Source organism: Leuresthes tenuis, unplaced genomic scaffold, assembly GCF_036924035.1.
Source record: "Leuresthes tenuis unplaced genomic scaffold, fLeuTen1.0.hap1 SCAF_3, whole genome shotgun sequence".
NCBI lineage: Eukaryota > Metazoa > Chordata > Actinopteri > Atheriniformes > Atherinopsidae > Leuresthes > Leuresthes tenuis.
The window spans coordinates 18,583,999-18,603,651 of NW_027325357.1; the positions used below are offsets into that span (position 1 = coordinate 18,583,999).

The 19,653-nt window shown below is 37.9% G+C and overlaps 1 protein-coding gene across 2 annotated transcripts in view; it reads right to left on the minus strand.

The window, feature by feature from the left end:
* LOC140303515 (zinc finger protein 385A-like) overlaps positions 1-10,580 on the minus strand; it is a 33,329-nt gene extending 22,749 nt beyond the window's left edge. The window contains exon 1 of one of the 2 annotated variants that reach the window (XM_072382288.1): positions 10,079-10,580. In XM_072382288.1, the coding sequence (XP_072238389.1) occupies positions 10,079-10,175 (97 nt within the window). In that variant the 5' untranslated portion in view covers positions 10,176-10,580. Of the gene's footprint in view, positions 1-5,859; positions 6,272-10,078 lie in introns of those variants that run through there. The other variant, XM_072382289.1, reaches the window with a different exon arrangement.
* Between the last annotated feature and the right edge of the window lie 9,073 nt (positions 10,581-19,653).

The window sequence follows — 19,653 nt, forward strand, 5'->3', positions numbered from 1 at the left end:
GTGCATTTGCTCTTTAGGTTACACATTTTTAGAACATAATTATGATTAGCCATGGTTAGGCATGTTTTCAGGAGGGCAGTCAAGCATCTCAGGATGAGTCTTACACTGGGACAAACTGCTCACTGTAAATACTGTAAATACTGTTTTATTACACATCAAATGAAAGACAGTAGAAGGAACAAAATGTATTTTGTTGATAGTCAGAATATTTAAAGGCTGTGGGAGCTGGAGCTAATGGTCAGACATCCAGCAGAAGCATGTAGGAGTAAGATTAAGAAAATAGTCCCACAAAGGGAAACCAGGCTAAATCTGTTGTGATGAGGATGCCATGAATATTACAATAATCTAAGTTAAGCATTCATATTTTTATAAGGTCCCAACATCAGACTCCCCTTTTGAAAAAGAAGAAACACTTTTACTTGTTCCAGCGAGTGCAAACATGAAAAGATGCTGTTTGTTATTTTTTTCTCAAACCACAGTCACACGCCAGTTTTTTTTTTGTTTGTTTGGGTTTTTTTTATCACTAGCACAGTCATCCCAAGACTTTAGCCAAGAGTTTCCTGCTGAAACCAGGACAAAAAGGTTGCCTGAATTTTAAACGTAGCATATTTAACTACAAAATGGTTTATTGCTGTTCAAGAGAGCTGTAACAAAGAATGTTTGTCCTGTATTCCCTCTCTTATCTAAAGGTTTCTTTAGCACTATAGGGAAGTGTTGAAACATCCTAAATCTTGCTGCCAACCTTTTCTTTCATTTTATTGCTGATATAATGTTTCACAGTTTGAGACTCAACATCACAAAACCATCCAGAGCAAAGTAATGGCTATTAAGACAGTCACCATGTCAACATAACCAGCAGCCCCACATCATTATCTCTTTTTTCAAATTCTTTACACACCTGCCGGGAAGTAGAACAACCCCCAACTGTTGATACAAACCTACAGAAATCTGAGAATGTAAAGTACACATGACACACAAAAGCAAGGACATGTGCAGAAGAGTGAACACACAACAATGACCTCGGATGAACTGCAAGCAGATAGATCATCAGTGTATGCAATAGAGAACACAAGAAACAATAGATTCTAGAGCTTCATTGGGGAAAATCTGAAAGAGACTGAGCTTCATATAGAATAGTAGAAGTTACAGACTGTATTTCAGGGCAAAGAGGGTTTTATGTTTTATTGAGGTCTTCAAGCAAAGCGAAAAAAGGTTATAAGGAGTAAGAGTCAGGCAGAGGCTTAACTTCATAACAATAAACAACAAAGAGACTCAGTGCTCAACCTACATGCCCTCTTGTCACTTTTTGCATCCTTGGGACTATCTGAGGATGAACGTGAATGTTTTATTCTTCCAAATTTTAGAATTATCAAGAAGACCTTTGTAACTAAATGCCAAATGTTTTACTACCTTCCAAAAATAATTTGAAATTTTCTAATCTTACAGCATAAAATAATATGTAACTTTTAAATGAATAAATACAGTCATTAACATGATCACATGCCAAATTGTCACCCATATGGTTGCCGCTGTACAGAGGTAAAAATAAAAAACAGCACAGATGACATAACATGCTTTTGTTTTCAAGATGGTAACTGTGTCAGATTAGTTGATCATAGAATCAGAAATTCTATGATTGGATGATGTAACAGTTTACATGCGGAACCTGGGTCAATCATTGTTTTCCATCTTTGACATCTTTATCACATAAGATTATGCAAACTGAGGATTTACAGACTAACTGGCTCCACCTCAAAGTCCCAACAACTCTTGTCTTTTATTTTGCAGTGTTTACACATGTGTGAACATGGTTGTTGTAGGTCAATGCTACAAGACACACCGTCAGAGCACATTAGAGGAAAGTGTTGACAACTGTTTTTGTTATCACATCCTGAGGATTCTCAGAGGCTCCCACTATGACATACTGCACACGAGATACTGCTTCTTCACAGCTCAGACCATCATTGGACCACTGAATATATCCGATCCTAGTCTAAGTTTAGGAAAAGTTTTATATTAACCCATACATGTACCCCACGGTGTTGAAGAAACAGTAAAATTGGTTGTAATGTCTTGTCAAGACAGTCGCTATATGGTATAGTACATATACTGTAACCATCCCTGTTTTTTGAATACGTTCAAGTTGATAGTTAACCATCAATTTTGAGCCAAGATCAAATCCCCGAAATGAATTACTTCAAATTAATTTCTCACATTTGTTATTAGCTCCTCTGAATTTTCTCCTCATATAGTATATAATGTATGGAGTGCTATGGCTCACAGCCATCTGAGCAAATGCATGCACATCTCTGCATTTATCTATTTCATTGCCAACTCAAACTCAAACTGATGAAAAAATATGCTTTGAGTGCATTGCTTTTTTTATTTGATTGAGTTTAACACAGTGAATTTGAGCCCTTACAGTCTTTTTTGCAAGTTTTGACACAGCAACTTTGCCCTCAGAAGTCACATTCATTAATTCATCATCACAAGAACTTGTCCTCTATTATATTAAAAAAACATTAATGGTTTTAAATTATGTTACACTACGAGGCTAAAATAAAATTACATTTATCATACATCAGCTAACTTAATATAATCTTAAAACGGTACTCTGATGCCAAAGTATGCAAGCTCACTATGAAGTCTGCAGCCTACTTTCCTCCTGTCTCTTAATATCACTAACCCTCTTAGTTAGAGGGTTAACCCCACCCCCACCCCTTACCTTACATTACTGTTATGTGTTTAATTTGCCTTGGTACCACAAGACAGATGCAAGCTTCTTTTCCATTGACTGTTACATGGGCAGAAGTTTAATTTTACATCTGAATTTCAGACCAGCTTAATTGGTTACCAGAGTGACAACACCTTAGCCCCGTGAAAATGTCAGAAATTCAATCATACAGGGAAAAGAAAATTTTGGAATCTAGTCATTTTCCTGGTAATATATATTATTAATATTATATGTATATATTTACATCATTCCAACCCATACCAACCATTTTTGATGCCGAAACATAACTATGTAGTTTTTCAGGAACAAAAATGAAAAATTAAAGAAAAGAAATGTAAAAACTGGGATAAATAAAGGTTTTTTACAAAAGAAATTTGAGCGCTATCATCCCATCTTACTCCCATAAACCGATTTTTTTTTGTTCATTATCTACAAAATTTAGCAAATTAATCCATGCGTCTACAATTACTGGAGAGATTTTCTTTCACAGCACATCATTTTAACACATCATGAGCCATCAATACAAATTAAAGGGGAGGTGCTTATTTCAGGTGTGTCTGTGAGATCAGGATAGTGAGAATTTCAAAGAAAGAAAGTAGAAACAATTAACATAACCATCCACTATTCAAGTGAAATTGCACTTAAGGCCACTGGTTGTTGACTCCAAAAATCTTTTTCTTTAACAACATCCTGCAAAAAAAAAGTCAAATTCTCCCATAAAATGCTAACGTTGAAAAGTATTTCCCATAAATAAATATGGTGTCATTAGCTATAGTATATCTACTCCACCTACCATCAGTCTGCTGGTGGCCCTTAATTTAAAAATATAATTTAAAGATACATAATTTTGTCCAGTCAGATTTCCAATAATTTTCCAGTTCCACTCTCTTGTCCGCTTCTGGTTTCAGGAAGGCACAAAACTGTAGCTCACAAACTAATGGTTGAAGTCTATAATAATTATATAATATGTTATTGGGCCTTCAGATATCTGACTTTAAACTCTTCAAAGGACTGATGAAACGAATGTCAGTTTGTCAAACATACGAAGTGAGACGCACATTCCCCACATTAAATGTCAATATTTTTTATCCTTCACTGCACTGTTGCGATTTAAAGGTCATATTGTTTATCGTGGACTACCTGCGCCTGTGATTGTGTGAGGACATTGATGAGCGTGCAGAATTTGTTTGAGTATTTTTTATGTTTGTCGTCACCACCAACCACATTCATACATATCTTTGCACAATCAGTGACACACAAGCATCCATGCGTGTGTGTCTTGCTGGTTGAGTGAACCATGATGCAAGCAATGAACTTTTACATTGTGCTGAGTGAGGTCTTTGCGTCAGACTCAGGGAAGCCTTGGCTCTCTTCTGAATAAATAAAACCCCTGTGTCTGAAATATTCATCACAAAAATCATACGAGTTACTAAACCGTGCCCCACACTGCTCTGCATCGAGGGACATGAGCCAACTTTAGCACATTTATTTCAGCCTCCACTCCAGATTGTGTCTGCATGTTTGAATTTTTCCTATCCTTAAAAAGTAGCTGATGGATATGGATGGCGTGGCAGAGAATAAAAGATTAAGCTTTAGAGGAGGACTTGAGGTTTTCTGTGTACATCCCTCCATCCATCACTGTCATGGATGCTGATTGATATCTGGAACTACTTATTTACCTGAAAATGCAGTTTATAAATATCTATCAGTCCACATTTCTCTGTGTGTTTAGTATTAATGATACACACACAGTTTATCATCTCTGCACCAAGAAAGGGATTACCACAAGCTCAAGCTCACAGTCAGATCACAGGAAGACTTAAGCAGGCGTAGGAGAAGGCAAATATTTAGTGAAAGCACACGAACACAGAACAAGGTCACCACAGTTAATGAAATTTAATGTATGACTCAATGTAGGCATCGACGTTGATAAACTGACTAGCAGGCATGTTGAAACTGAAAATAAAATGGATTAGTGTAAAATCTATTCCATGTGACAGCATCACATTGATAAAATTAATCAATTAAGAAAATAAAGATCTTTACTATTTAACTGAAATTCGCCACCATAATATTATGCAGAACGTACATAAAATGCTTAAATCAAAACATAATTATACTGAAATTGCACATTTGTATGTGCGTAAAAGCTTCTTTCTATTTTCAAGTCAAGTCAAAGGTGAATGTGCTACAACATTTTAACATAGCTTTTCTATTTATTAAGGTTTTCATGAAGTTTCCAGTCAATCTACCTTTTTTTTTTTTTTACCTCTAAAGTTTCTTTCATTGCGGTTTCCATAAATACAATGAACATTTAACAGGTAAATGTGCATATGAGTCTGCCTCAGCCACCTTTGAGTGGATGCATTATTTTTGGAGCCATGTAATAACGCAGACTACAGGGGAGTAAATTAGTCAGGTTTGTAAAGTTGATGACTCACACAAAAAATATATAAAATGAACGATGAATGTTTGACTAAGACTTCTCCTGTTTTATGATTCAGCTTCACAATAAAGCTTGTCAATGAGGTGGGAGGTTAAAGTGACTAATGAAAGAAACAAAGACAGAAGAAAAAAAGAAAACAAACAAAGAGAAGGATTAAGGATTAATTTAGGGTCATTTTTAGAAGATAGGCCTCTTTAGACTGCATGCTTATTAAAATGGACTGAAAATGAGAATGTGCTGAGTTTTGTTTGGGCTAGAAATTGTGCCTTGTAATCTACAACTTTATCCTCTTGTCTGTCTATGTGTGTTTTACAAAGTGAGAATTTCCTATGTGGATGCATTTAAGGAATATTTGTTGTCTATTTGTTTCCATATTTCCTATATTTGCTTTCCATATCTTAGACTGAAAAGGTCAGCTTTACATGATTGTGATGGCCACTGCACTGAAGTTCATTTTACATGACCTGGAACAAAACAAGCCTTGCTCCAAGTGTCCAGATTCTCCAAAAAGGGCAACCATTTGATCAAGTATGATAAACAACGCAGAGCTAAATATAACCGCAAAAAGTTTGTGCTGGAGGAGAGTGATCATCCTGACAGAAGAGAAGTGTAACTGAAAAGCGAATCAACCATGTCAACACAAGCAAAGAGGAGAAAAATCCTAACAATATTGTCTTACCCAGGATCATCCTGTATCCTTCCACCTCTCTTTCCCACGTTATCTTCCGGCTTTACTCTTCTCCTCCTCAGTCAGCTACTGGGGTGAGTCAAATCTGAGGGCACCCACCTCTCTGGCATTCAAAACTCAGTGTGGAAAAGACAAACCAGATCACAACCTTCACTTTGTGCCACTACACAAAATCTGTTCTCTTATTCGGTTCCCCTCGTCCACACAAGAAGCTTCCTCTGCCTTTGATCTCGAAACACAGCTCCACCAGCTGTTACCAGAGGAGAAACCCAGCAGCCCAGGCAGCAACACAACATGCACTCAATCTACTGCAATGAAGCCTGTAATTTATTCATTGTTATATATTCACTCCAGTAGAGGAACACCAGAGAAATGGAGGCTCGCCTCACAGAAGGAACCTCTGCACTACAGCATGCCTCTCTCTGTCTCTCTCTCATATTTTGGGGTTGGGTATAACCTAAAGGCACCTTGCGTTGCCGAGCTGTGATTGGCCAGAGGTGCAGCCAATGAGAACAGCCAGAGCCGAGCGTTTTCTTGTGGTGTTTGAATAAGGGGGCAGAGTGATAATGCTGCTGTCGAATCTGCTCTCCCATTCTCTCTGTCACCCTTTCTCTGCTGTTCACTATAGACCGTTTTTCTTCTCTCATCTCTCTCCTTATCTGACTCGCTATTCAGCCTCATTCCACTCATCGATAACGTCTGAAATATGCCTTAGGTGCATTGATGCCTGCTCTGACAACATCCTCCCCCTGTGCGACCCTGGATCTGTTCACTGGTGTCACTCCCTACCTGTCTGTGGACTGTTAGGTCAGTGGTATGTTTTGAAAAATGCTGACTGAGTTCACAGTGTTGCCATTACAGACAACTGTGAGAGGAGAACCAGAAGAGAACCAGACACAGAGATGCAGCGCAGACTGACAGCTTGAGAGACTCGATGAAACATTGTGGGGAGGGGGTAGAGATTGAGGTTAATGCAGAGTGACTCCTAGATGAAAGTGTCGGGTGAGGAAATGGTGAAACAGCAGGGTGAGGGAGGACACTGACAGCTGTTTGACGGGCAGAGGCAGCGACTGCTGAATGAGCTCAAATATGAGCTTACTGCACGCACATCTGTACCAACATTTATCAGAATGATGTATTAAAAGCGGGACACTCTGCTACTGGATATTCAGAGGTTTAATGAAACACGTTCACACAACATCAGGCTGTCGCTTGAGCTTTGGCTTTAGGCAATATGAATTTCTGCATAACTTAGCAGTTATCTTGACAAAAGGTAAATGCATTAAGTAAATATGATGATTCATGTCAGCCTGTGTGTGTGTGTTTAAGCTTGTTTCAACCAAGGATAGGGTGTGTTTGTGTGATAAGGTTTCCTCATTAGTAGAGTCAGCCTGAATAATGCAGGTAGGTGTATTGTTGTAGCCAATGAGCCAGGTGCTAATGTGGCTGTCTGAAGGTGGAGGGTCAGACACAGCATGACTTTAATGGATGTCACTATGGGAAGATGAAACCAGACCACTGGGTTCATGTGACAGACCATTCTGTATGCGTGTGAACTTAGTGTGTGGCTCATTGTGGATTTATAGCAGAGTTTCATGTTGTTTACATCACAAGACTATTGATTGGACAAATATTATTTCAGGTATGATCAGCTACACGGTACGCTTTATTATATTCTTTAATTATGGAGTGATAATAAGCTTTTATTTCTCAAATAAAAATCATGAAGTTTTAATATGCAAGTTCCTTTTATTCCTGATTTGACAGTTTATTTTAACCATGGGCTTTTCTCATCTCAGCAAGCAGCTAATTTAATACAAGTTATATCGAGAAAACAGACAGATATGTTTTAAGTATGTTTTATCTGTTTGACCTTGATTTTGATTCACTTGAGGTGCCTGTAAAGCCCAAAGCTTCAAGGAAAGTTTGCATGTTTTGTTTTGTTTTTTTTCTAGCACCACCCTCTGTTTCACATTTATGGATTTGCTGCAGTGTTTCAGCTCTCAGTTGTTGAAATGAGCAACAATAATTTTGGGGCTCCTAAATTGTATCAGTTATGAAGTATTGGAGTTAAGTTTTAAAGCTTTAATTACTGAATGTAAATTTGAATAAATCTAATAATTCAACTTTGATATGCTACCAAATACACACATATCCGTCAGAATGGGTTAAATTAGCTATAGTTAACATGCTCTCACACATAAATAGCACAATAAACCTACACTCCTCCCGTTTCATGCACAAGATAGAAAAGAAGCAATAAAGACACTTTCTTTGTTGCTACTTTATTGTTACTCCTCAAAATGTGGGCTGCTTGAGAAAAAGAGAAGGAAAAAGATAAAAATGGTACTACCTGTATCTAATGTTCAGGTGACAGATTTGGACTTTGTTGTATAAGCTAACCTATTTTAGAGATTGACAGAATAAAATTCAGAGGACAGTCTTGATAAACCTCAGGTGAGTTAACAACTGTTAGCATTAGCTTGTTAGCATTTAGATAAAAGATCCTCTGCATCCAAGCAGAGAAAATGTGCTGTATGACTTGAGATGCAGTTGTGTCATGGCTAAAAAGATTTTGTTACGATTGAAAAAAAAGAAAAGTTTATATGCAATTTTATAAAGCAAATAGACTAAAGCTGTAACCTTAAACTGTATTTTGGAAGACGAGTGAGGCAGTGGATATTTTGAATAGGTGGTCACAGCACAGAGCCACAGGTTTTGATACATGAGGTGCATGAATTAATTGTTTACCAGTGATTGGGTCTGTAAGGTCCGGCATCATTCAAAATAAATGTAATACAGTTAAATTATCAATGTATGATACATCCTAAAACTCATATCTAAGGTGTTTAAAACTCATGCATATATTTTGGGTCAGGTCTGGTGAATAGCTTTTGGTTACAAGCAGTGCAGTCAGTTGTTCAGTGTATATGTGATTTTGTGCTTGTGACCTCTACCATCTTATAATTCTCTCAACCTTCCCCAAGAGGCCATAACTGTGTTGACAGGCTTGTTAAACTCTAATTTTAGCTTTGGTCCTTAACAGTGAGTCCAGAGGAGAGTCCTGCCAAACTTAAATGAAGTCTTCATTTGATGTGTAAGTTTGTGTAGTCAGCTACTAACAGCTTAAGCTATCAGGTAAAGATTAAGAGATAAAAGCAACTCACTTAACTTTTCTCACATAACTGTCATTTTCAATCCTGCACGAACTGGTATATTCAGATAAGGTGATAAACATACTGATCACAATCACAAGTTGTTTCTTTTGGTTTAGGTAGCTTTCCTCTCTGTGCTGTCTGGTTAGACATTTTAGTTGTTTAGAGCGACCACAACTGAAGCAAAGTTTCACATAGACTAATTTAAACTGGGTTTGGTTGTTGAACTATAACGCCAGGTTTTGACCCTGAAAAATTCAACAGTAAACATAGCTGCATATCAGCAATACACATTCTACTGTTTGCGACTGAAGACCTTAATTTGATTAAAAATTTTCTTTGAAAGTTTATTTTTGAGCTTGGAAACAATAGTCATACATCTGAATAAGCTGGTGAAACTTTGAGAGTCTAGAAGCATACTGTGATCTGAATAAACATGAATGAACCAGTCAGAGAATGATACAATCTGACACATTCTGCTTAGTCTTGCCATGCAAGCGATACCCGCACACCCACTCACAGTTCTCCTTTGTGACTGACATTTCATGTTACATATTTGCCTCGGGCAAAATCCAATGCTTGAATTGGAATTTTATTGACTTTTCATTTCCAGCACCTGAGGCTTTCTGCATTTGCAACTGTTCTATACTGCTCCAAAGCTGATAAAGAAACAGTTTAAATGTCAGGAAATACACAGACAATGCCTTTTTCTATTTAAGTCAAAGCTCACTCCCTTTTTTCTCCCCTATGTCTCCCTCCCATCTTCTATCATCCCTCTCCGGCATCATACCAATGATTTATGTGATAGGTTGGGATCAGACGAGGTCTGAGTGCAGATTTGTGTGACACTGAGTGCTGATGTTTGCAGGAGACTGCGCTAACTTTCATGAAAGTAGGAAAACTTCAAAGCCTTTGCTTTTTTGTTGCAGCTCAGAACATTGCAATAATGAAAGTATCCCAGTTTATTTAACTTCTCAGTCTTTTTAAGGTGATCAAAGGACAGTTATTCAGAGTTGTGAATGTATATCAAGGTCGGTGGCCAGTTATGATCTTACCTGAGCCCCACATTGGTTGTCTCTGTTCTTCACAATGCTCAAAGAAATCCAGATCCTTTGTCCAATAAAGCCCAGAGGTCTGTGTGTCAGCCAGCATAAAGTGACATATGTATATATATATATATAGATATATATCTATATATCTATATATATAGATGTCCCCTTTGAGCAAAAAAAAAGTGTTTTCACGTAATTGTAGAGAGATAAATCAAGTAGCTCTCAGCGACATGAGCGCAGAGATCCCACCAGTCAGCTGGAGAGAGGAGAGGGAAACGTTCATTGCAGGCAGCAACATGCCCACAGTGTAGCTGCATCAAACACCAAGCATCTGCATGTTCATCTTCCTCACCTTCCTTCTTCTTTTTTAATCCTCCTCCTTTCAGATTGCTTGTAATCCCTCTCAGGATGTGAGTGTATTTTCTCTGTGTTTTCCCTTCATGCCGTCACCTCCTTCGTAGGATTGAAGGAAACAAGTGCACAAGATTCCAGAGGCTAATTCTGCTTCTTAGGACGGGGGAACCTAATATGTGAAGACAACTGTGGAAGGGGGGGAAGATACACGCTGAGAGAGAGAGAGAATGTGAGGGGAAGGAGGGGCAGGACAGAGGAGGGAAGACCCAGCAATGGATGGCAGATCAGAGAAAATAGGGACTGGAGAGTGTGTGTTGTGGAGAAGCAGGAGGATAGAAAGTAACTGAAACTTCAAAGGAAATGTTGACATGGTGAGGCCAAGGGAAATAATGATTGATGGGTGAAACAGATGGCTTAGTGGCAGAAATGCTTCTGTATGTTCGTTTGATTTAGAATTTCGTTTACACACAACAGTTTTTCATATCCGATATGTCACACTTTGTGTGACTTGACATTTCTACTGATATTGTTGTACTCTGATCAGCCACATCAGTTGCACCTGTTTAGTCTTAAAACTGCAAAATTTAATAAATACAGTTATCATGCTTTTACTTAATTTAGACATTTTCCTGGTTCAAATCCCGGCTGGGGCCTTTCTGTGTGGAGTTTGCATGTTTTCCCCGGCTACTCCATCTTCCTTCCACCTTCCAAAAACCTGCATGTTACGTTAACTGTTCTCTCTAAATTGTCCCTGGGAGAGAGCGTGAGCATGCATGGTTGTTTGTCTCGTTTATCTCTGTGTGGCCCTGTGATGGACTGGTGACCTGTCCAGGGTGTACTCTGCCTCTTGCCCTATGACAGCTGAGATAGGTTCTGCCCAACACCCCCCCACCCCCCACCCCTCGCGACTCTGAATTGGATTAAGCGGGTATAGAAAATAGATGGATGTGTAGATGTCTCCACCTGATATTAGCCACATGGATTTTTTTTCCACTTCAAGTGGTAAATTCAATAGTACATGGCTGTCTTCTTTAAATGCAGGTTCACTTCATATCCTCCATAACACTCCAACCCCCTCAGTAACTCAATATGTAGTTCAATTTGTCATCCAGGGAAACATCCAAACTGCAGTGCAGGGATAGCTGAAATGTTGAAATTGAATGTGGATGGCACAGACATGAACACAAAATATATTGCAAACATGATACAAGGGGACTTCTATGTTCAAGCATGCAAGTCAAGGTGTAGATTAAGATCAGGTATCCTAAATGTGCTTGCAAGAGTCATTTTAAGGAGGCGAGTATTGAGTGGAGAAGTGGAGGCAAGGGCTAAGGTAAGATTGACGCATGGTGCAATGTCGAGTAAATGTCAGTCTAATTCTGATATGCTAAATGGCCTGAGCTCTACTCTGCCTCGTGCTGTCACATTCAAAGCAGGACATAAATGTGCGGCCAAGTGCAGTCTTACCAAAATGTAAACACTTTATAAGACATTCAGAGTGTGAAGTGCTCTTGAGTAGATGAGACAGACCGTTTAAAAAGCAAGTGTTTAAAGCAAGCAGTAAAAGCACTAATAGTAATGTCTGTCAGACTTGGCAGGATGTGTTCATATAAACTCAAACCTCTCTTTGATTTCAGACAGACCCCTTCACTTGTATTTCATTTGCATAATGTCGACACAAAAACAGATACACTAACACCGTCTGGCAACACGCCATGTAGAGGTTAGGTTAAGGGACAGAGAGGAAGGACAGCAAACTGAACGAGTAAGCACATTTCATCAGAGGATACAGTTACACACTCACATGCACACATATACACACATTTGTGTTTCCATCACTTCAGAGGACATTACATTGACTTCTATTATTTTCCTGATGAAATACCCAAGCCATCATCACCATTTGCATAACCCCAGCCTTTAACCAAGTTCATGATGTGACAGTGTAAACATGTTTATGTCCTCACAGCCAGACTAGCGCATATATACCGCCCTGCTCTCTGGAAATCATTCTTTCTCTCTAAGTCATAAATGTTTTACAAGAACACTCACCATAACATCCTGCAGAGTTATGCAGGACACTGCATTCCACAGACTCTCTGATCTATAAATGGCTCATCAATGTTTATGTCGCCTTCTTTCCCCTTGATATGCGGAGCAGGTTGGATGACATAATGTCTTCAAACTAAACTCCATCTGACCACAAAGATACATCTGTATTTTTCCAGCTCTGTGTCTGCCTATTTGTATGTGTGTGTGTATGTTGCCATTTATCTTTTGTGTTTTACATATCTTTATACTAAAAGATGGTACAATAACAACTGGGGATCATTAATTAACCTAAGTATGGAGATCCACTGTCCAAAACTTGCTGTCATTCACTAAAGATGTCAAACAAAAGTTCTCCTCTGTGAAAAGAACGTTTTCCAGGATTTATATAGAAATGTGCTGTTATGTTAGCTTTTTTGGAAATGGATGTTAGGTTTTGGCCACATAACTTGGCTTTTATAATGCTTTTTTTTTTTTAAATTTTCAATGAAAAAAAAAGAAGAAAAATCAACATTTACATTCACTCAGGTATGTGCTTGTAATTTTGTAAACTCTTTAGACTGTTCTGAATAACTGTGATCAAGACTTTGTTCACATTTTAACACAAGCCCCTCGAGTACTCAGGGAGCTCAACTAAACAAGTCGGCATATGGTGTAACTGAATATCTCTGACAGCCGGTTATTAGTCCTGCTTATCAGTTTGGAGGAATTTTGAACCAGTCATCCAAAAAGAACAGGTTTAACTCTGTGGTGTTGGTGGTTTCCCTCACACATACTGTTTGCTTCAGTTCTTTCTGCAGCATTTCTATTGGATTAATGTCAGAACTTTGACTATGTCATCAGAAACATTAACTTCACTCCATTTTTCTGTATAATTTCTGGTATTAATCAAAACTCATTGGCCCATCAATAACAAGTTGTCCTGGTCGGGAATTGGTGAAATATAGGTTCTTATGCTGAAATTCTATGTTTTCATTTCTATGTAAACCACAGGCCATGAGTGCTCTGGCAAACTGCAGACAGACTGATGTTTTTGGGGAGCAGTAGCTTTCTCCTTGCAGCCCTACCTTGCACTTTATTTTTGTTTTGTGTCAGCGCTGTCATATTTTTCGGAAAGTGTAATTGCTGTGTTTGTCCACAGTGAAAAGTACTAGTGTTACATTAACGTCTCTAAAATTGTGACATTGCAATATTTTACTTTGTCTATCGTTCTGTGTAGGGTGGTCTTCATGTGACACAATGATGAACACCATTTACAGTTTTAAAGCAACCCTCATCGATTACTTTTAATTGCTAACAAATTGACTAGTGACAGTAAAGTTCAAAAGTGAAAGAACTTTAAAAAATGTAGGGTTTAAAGGGGTTTAAACTCAAATATGTTGCGTGACAGGCTTTAGATTGATGCTGCTGGTGATCCCTCTTGTGTCGTCTCATGTGTTTTGGGGTATTTCAGTAAAGGTGAACATTATCCTCAAATACTGTTTCATATACTGCAACCCAAGGAAAAGTTGACATGGTGAGGCCAAGGGAAATAATGATTGATGGGTGAAACAGATGGCTTTTTAAGTTCGACAGCTTTTTAAGGCAATGATGTCATTTTGGACCATCAAATTGCTCCCACTCTACAATTTTAAATGTTTATAGTTAAACTAATACACAAAATGGCAAAGTGACTAAATGATGCATATGTGTCTGGTAATCAATGGCTGAACCAGGACAATTTCATAGGGGTGGCCAGGCAGAGACCATTAATCTCAGAGGCGAGGGTTGGCACAGAGAGGGATGTTTCATTATCTTTTTTCTGCATGGCACATAGCAGTAGCATCACACCTATTTAAATATGCAAGCATGATTGCCTTTATGGAGTTGGCCTCTGAGGGACCTACTATTGACTGTAAGTAGTGACCAGAGCTTTTTCCAGGCTTAAGACTGTGATGACCAAGGCCAGCTAGCCACCCCTTGTCTCCACCCTTGAGGGTATTTATCAAATATCTAAATGTCCTACTTTAAATCAACAGAAAATTTTTATCAATTATTTCCTATACACACTCAGAGCCCATCCAATGGACGAAAGGCGGGGTGCACCCTTCAAGGGTCACCAGTCCATCACGGCACCAACACAGACGCAAAGTAGACAAACAACCGTACACACTCATACTCAATCCTAGGGTCTATTTGGAGTCTCAACAGATTATTGATTATTAATTAATTAATTATTGATTAAGATTATTGTTTCATGTACTTTTAAGTCTTAAACATAAGCAAACTTTCAAAGATTAACAGGAATACGTTATATGAACTATATATTCTTTGCTTTGTTTTCAATATTCTATCATCAAATTCTTTGCCGTTTAAAGTATGCTCATCATTTATGTGTAATTCATTCAAGTTGACAACCATTAGTATTTCCATGCTGAAATAGAAAAAATATGTATCATAAAGGACGTCATGTTATGTACATGGATTGTTCTTACACCTATGGCTTTGGCCACCAGATGCTTTTTTTTTTTATCTCGCTTCCTATGTTCCAACAGAAAATTGTGGCTGAGATATATTGTTGTAACTAATATAGTTGTCTATGCAAGTATGAGGTGCTGATGATTTGATTTATTTATATATGCAGACAGACTAAATGTGTCTAATTTTATAACATCCACTTATAAGGGATCATTCAAACACATTATTTGTCAAGGAATGATTGCACATTATCAAAGTACAGTTTAGCAATTAACAACAAAAATAGCACTTTTTCCTCCAACTGTGGCAGTTTTGTTGTTTTTCCTGCAGTATTTTATCCTCTTTCTTTCCACCCCACTATGTCTGCCCTCCTGGAGAGTATTTCCTGATTTTGTTCTTTCCTTCTTCCACCTCAAGGATAAAAGCACCAACCACATCCCTCCTCCCTATTAGCCCTTGCACTTCAGTGCTTCCTTTGAAGATTTAATCAGTCAGATTTCCTTGATTAATCCCTTTTCATGTGCTTTCACGGTAAATAATTACACATATGATCACTTGCTGGATAGAAAGACCAGCATGCAGATTTTTGAAAGTCCCCAGGTATCTTCATTAGCCTGATTATTCTGATCCAAACACACTCCATCAACCAGTTTACATGCAAATAGGTTAATTCTATTCCAAGTCCCCACTCACTCTGCTGGCATGCCATTTGCCATTGTCTGCTTTGTTCAGGCTCTATCTCTACAGCAATCATCCAGGAGATACAGTATAAAACACATTACTTATGTATATTTAATTTGTATACTAACAAAAACTGTGATGTTTTCCAGCAGACATGTCTGAATCTTTACTGAATGATTTTGACATTGCTTCCAATGCAGAATGTTCAGGCTTTAGTCAGACATCATTGCTTTGACAAATTGTCTACTGTTGACACCTAGTGGCCAAATGCTCATCATTCGTGTAGTTCTTGAATTTATCTCAAATAAAAACTAGCCACTAGGTGGCGACGTAACTCTTCCCTCCTTTTATGGATTTAGTTTTGACAAATGCATCTCTTTACAGCCAGTATGTGACTATTAGAAAGCGGCTTTTCGTGAGAGTCTTATGATTATCAGATACATTTATTGCTGTATCAGATACTCTGCTGTTGCAGCATACTGCTGTGAAGCAGCAGAGATGAAGAGCTCCTGCACTGACAACCCTCTCCCTCAGGATTAGTGAGTTAATGCAACCATTCAGAAGCTGAGCTCTGATCAGCTGCTTAATACTGCTTTATCCCAAATAACACAATCACCATGCAGACACAATGTGGCCAGTTTTTAACAGACACCTACTCTTCATACACAGTACTATGGAAAAGTCTTAAGCAACCCTTCATTTCTTCATATATTTTCAGGCAAACAGGAAATGAATGCAGTGATTTTTTTTAAATGATGAGCAAACACAGTTAAAAAAATTCTAATGAGCTTGAAAGTCAGTAGTTGTTTTGTTTAGATAGTCACGGATAGTTATTCAAGCTTATTGTAGGTTATTTTCAAAGGCACTTTTTGGAAGACGGCTGGCTTTTGTTCCGTTCTCTATCAAGATGATCCCACACTGTTTCCATAATGTTGAAGTCGGGGCTCAGGGGAGGATTCATCCCTCCATAAGACCTATTGCCACAGACCTTCAGTCCAGTTCTTGTTTGAGTTAGGATGCCTGAGTATTTTCCCCCTGTTTCACTTGCTTAAAAATGACTTCTTGACAGCCACTCTTCCATAGAGACCATTTCTAATGAGGATTCAGTGAACAATAGATGGATCATCTGAAGGTCCAGATGCAACTCTCAGGTTCTGTGTCAAGGCTTTGCTGGAAATTTTTTCCTATTTCTTCTGGACATCCCTTGAAAATGCAGATGAAAAGTATCTGATGTTGGTATGATGTTCAACTAGATAGATGAACATCATACCAAGATATGCAAGGTTTTTGTCTAAAAGCTCTCTAAGAATCACTTTGTTGGTGCAAAAACTATTTTCTATCTGTCAAACTGTGTAGTCTTTGGAATTTTCTTTTAGATTCAGCTGAATAAATGGGAAAGTGTTTTTATGCTATGTTGCCTGTCATGTGTAGATTCAACACTGGTTCCTTCAGTTAAGTGCCCTTTGCATGCATTGGTCAGTTTTAAACAGCAAACAGAAAAACACATTGCTCTGAAAATGGTCAGGTACAAGAACGTGACTGAAAATGGATAAAACAGCAGCCAATGCTGTACCATAATGCTTAAAACTAACAGATATCCTTTGTTTTCCTTTTATAGTTGCAAATTCAAACAAGATATCAAAATACTCTCAGAAATAGTTTCACAAAAACATAAACACAGCAAAGGTTTTATTCTGTTAGTTTCTATGAACTTTAATGAAAAAAAATTGTTATTGATGAATTCCTTATTATTGAAACTATACAACACCTATGGGCAGCTGTTGGTGGTTTGATCCCAGGCCTCCTCAGTCTAACACTTGAAGATTCCTTGTACGTATGCATAAATAAAAATAAAAATAAAAAAATCCCCCAGTTTACAGGATAAAATAATCAGACCTGTACAAGTGGGTCAAGTACTGTGAGTCCTCCACAAAACCAGCAAAGCACACAAAAAAGGTCTATTTACCGTATATTGAATAATTTGCTTGACCAATTTTTAGGTTGACATTCTCTAGCTGACCTGCTGCACATAGTGGTCAAGGCTTCGTTAACACAAGCATTTCATTTCAGTTACATTATGCACTTTTTTATGTTGTTTAAAGGAACATGGTTTTGTCCAGGAAACAGACACATTCAAAAAATATTCAAAAATGAAAGATTTGTGAAAGAAACCATTACAATGTTGTGTGTTTGTCCAGGAACAAGGTGTCACTCAGAATGTAATTTAGAGGGGTCAAGGGTCAAAAAGGCTTAGAATGAATTCAGCTCTCTCTTTGTGTTGCCTCCTTTTCAAAAGGCAAATCTTTTCTTTCTCAGAGTCTCTGGTCTATCAAATGTCTGTAATTTATCATGTGTATAAGGAGCACCATCCACGTTCAGAGCCAAATGTCCTGTCTGTGAGAGTCTGTGTCCAATGAGTGGAGAGATGGCCTTCTTTTGTTATTCATCCCGGCCCTTCAAAGTAAGACCCTGGCTTTTCTGGTTAGTCGTGCAAATGCATCACAAATGCACTCACACACACATACACACACACAGGCTTATACTAATCCTTGTGAAAACAAAGCGATATATTTCTCCCAACGCGGATCAAGCGTGGGATGTTCATCAGCATGTTTATCAGGATTATGAAAATGTCATCCATAATGTAACCTCTAACATCATACTTACAATTCTCTGTTCTAAATGGAGAGATGTGGTGAGCACTGTGCAGAAATATTCCAGGAAGATGGCCAGAAAATTTAATGATGCAACCAGTGACCATTCCCACCAGTGAGCCCTGACCCAGTGCGGCCTTGTGACCTCTTTAACTGACCTCTCAGTGGGTGGCCTTTACACTGACCAGTAAGGACAATGAATCAACAGAAATGGCTGCTCTCAGATCAAATCAATGTTAGTTTTATTACCAAATTCCTTGATTTCTCAGTCTAAGTTTTTATACTTCAGTATTTTATCATCTTTTTTCGCTGGTTGACTTGCCATATAGTTTTAGACTCAGACACATACAGTAAAAGGAAAAAGTCGTGCTTCACCAACCCTGTAACTTTATTGAGGTGTTAGACATGTATATATTCATGCAATCACACAGTCTGCCTGTGTGAGTATAGAAAGCGTCGATTGTATTTTTGAGAGTATTTAGTTGTGGTCTGTGTAGATGTCAGGACCAGATTATGCTGACCCAGTGTAAGTGAAGAGGAATGTCTGCACAGGCTGGCAGCCACGTTAATCAGAAAACTTTATCTTACAATCCAGCCTCACGCATCCACCCTTCATTAAAAGACAGCCCTGGGATTAGTGCAACTAAACCACAGAGAGCTGCACGGAAAAATGAAAAACAGAGTAGCGAGTAAATGGGACATGCTGTATATTATAGATCTATCTATCTATCTATCTATCTATCTATCTATCTATCTATCTATCTATCTATCTATCTATCTATCTATCTATCTATCTATCTATCTATCTATCTATCTATCTATCTATCTATCTATCTATCTATCTATCTATCTATCTATCTATTTAAAAGGCAGCCCTTTTTAACTAAAAGTAAGCACAGAATACACAGATTTGTTGAATATTTTGTTGTTTAATAACATCCTTTCACCAAAAGAAACAAAAATCAAAAAGACTACAATGAAACAACACATTGTATTCAATGCATAATGTTCACTATTTCAACCTGAGAATTATAAATTTACTTCTTTATCTTCATGCTAAATTCTCCACTTCATTCTTTGTTTTTTGTTCTTTCATTTTCAATAAATCAAAACACACTCCCTTTTTTTCAATGCCCACAGAAGATCAACTACATCATGCTCACAAGTCTACCTTGGAATGTGTTTTGAGTGCAAAACATCAAATATAATGTGACAAAGGACACTGGACACAAAAGAAGGATAAGGGGATTAACTACACAAACAAAGAGAAGCATTGACAAGAAATATATGCAAATGATAAAAACCCCAGACATGTTAGAACAAACTCCATATACACTGCATTAAATTATAGAATAAATAAAAAATACTTAATGTAGAACATTT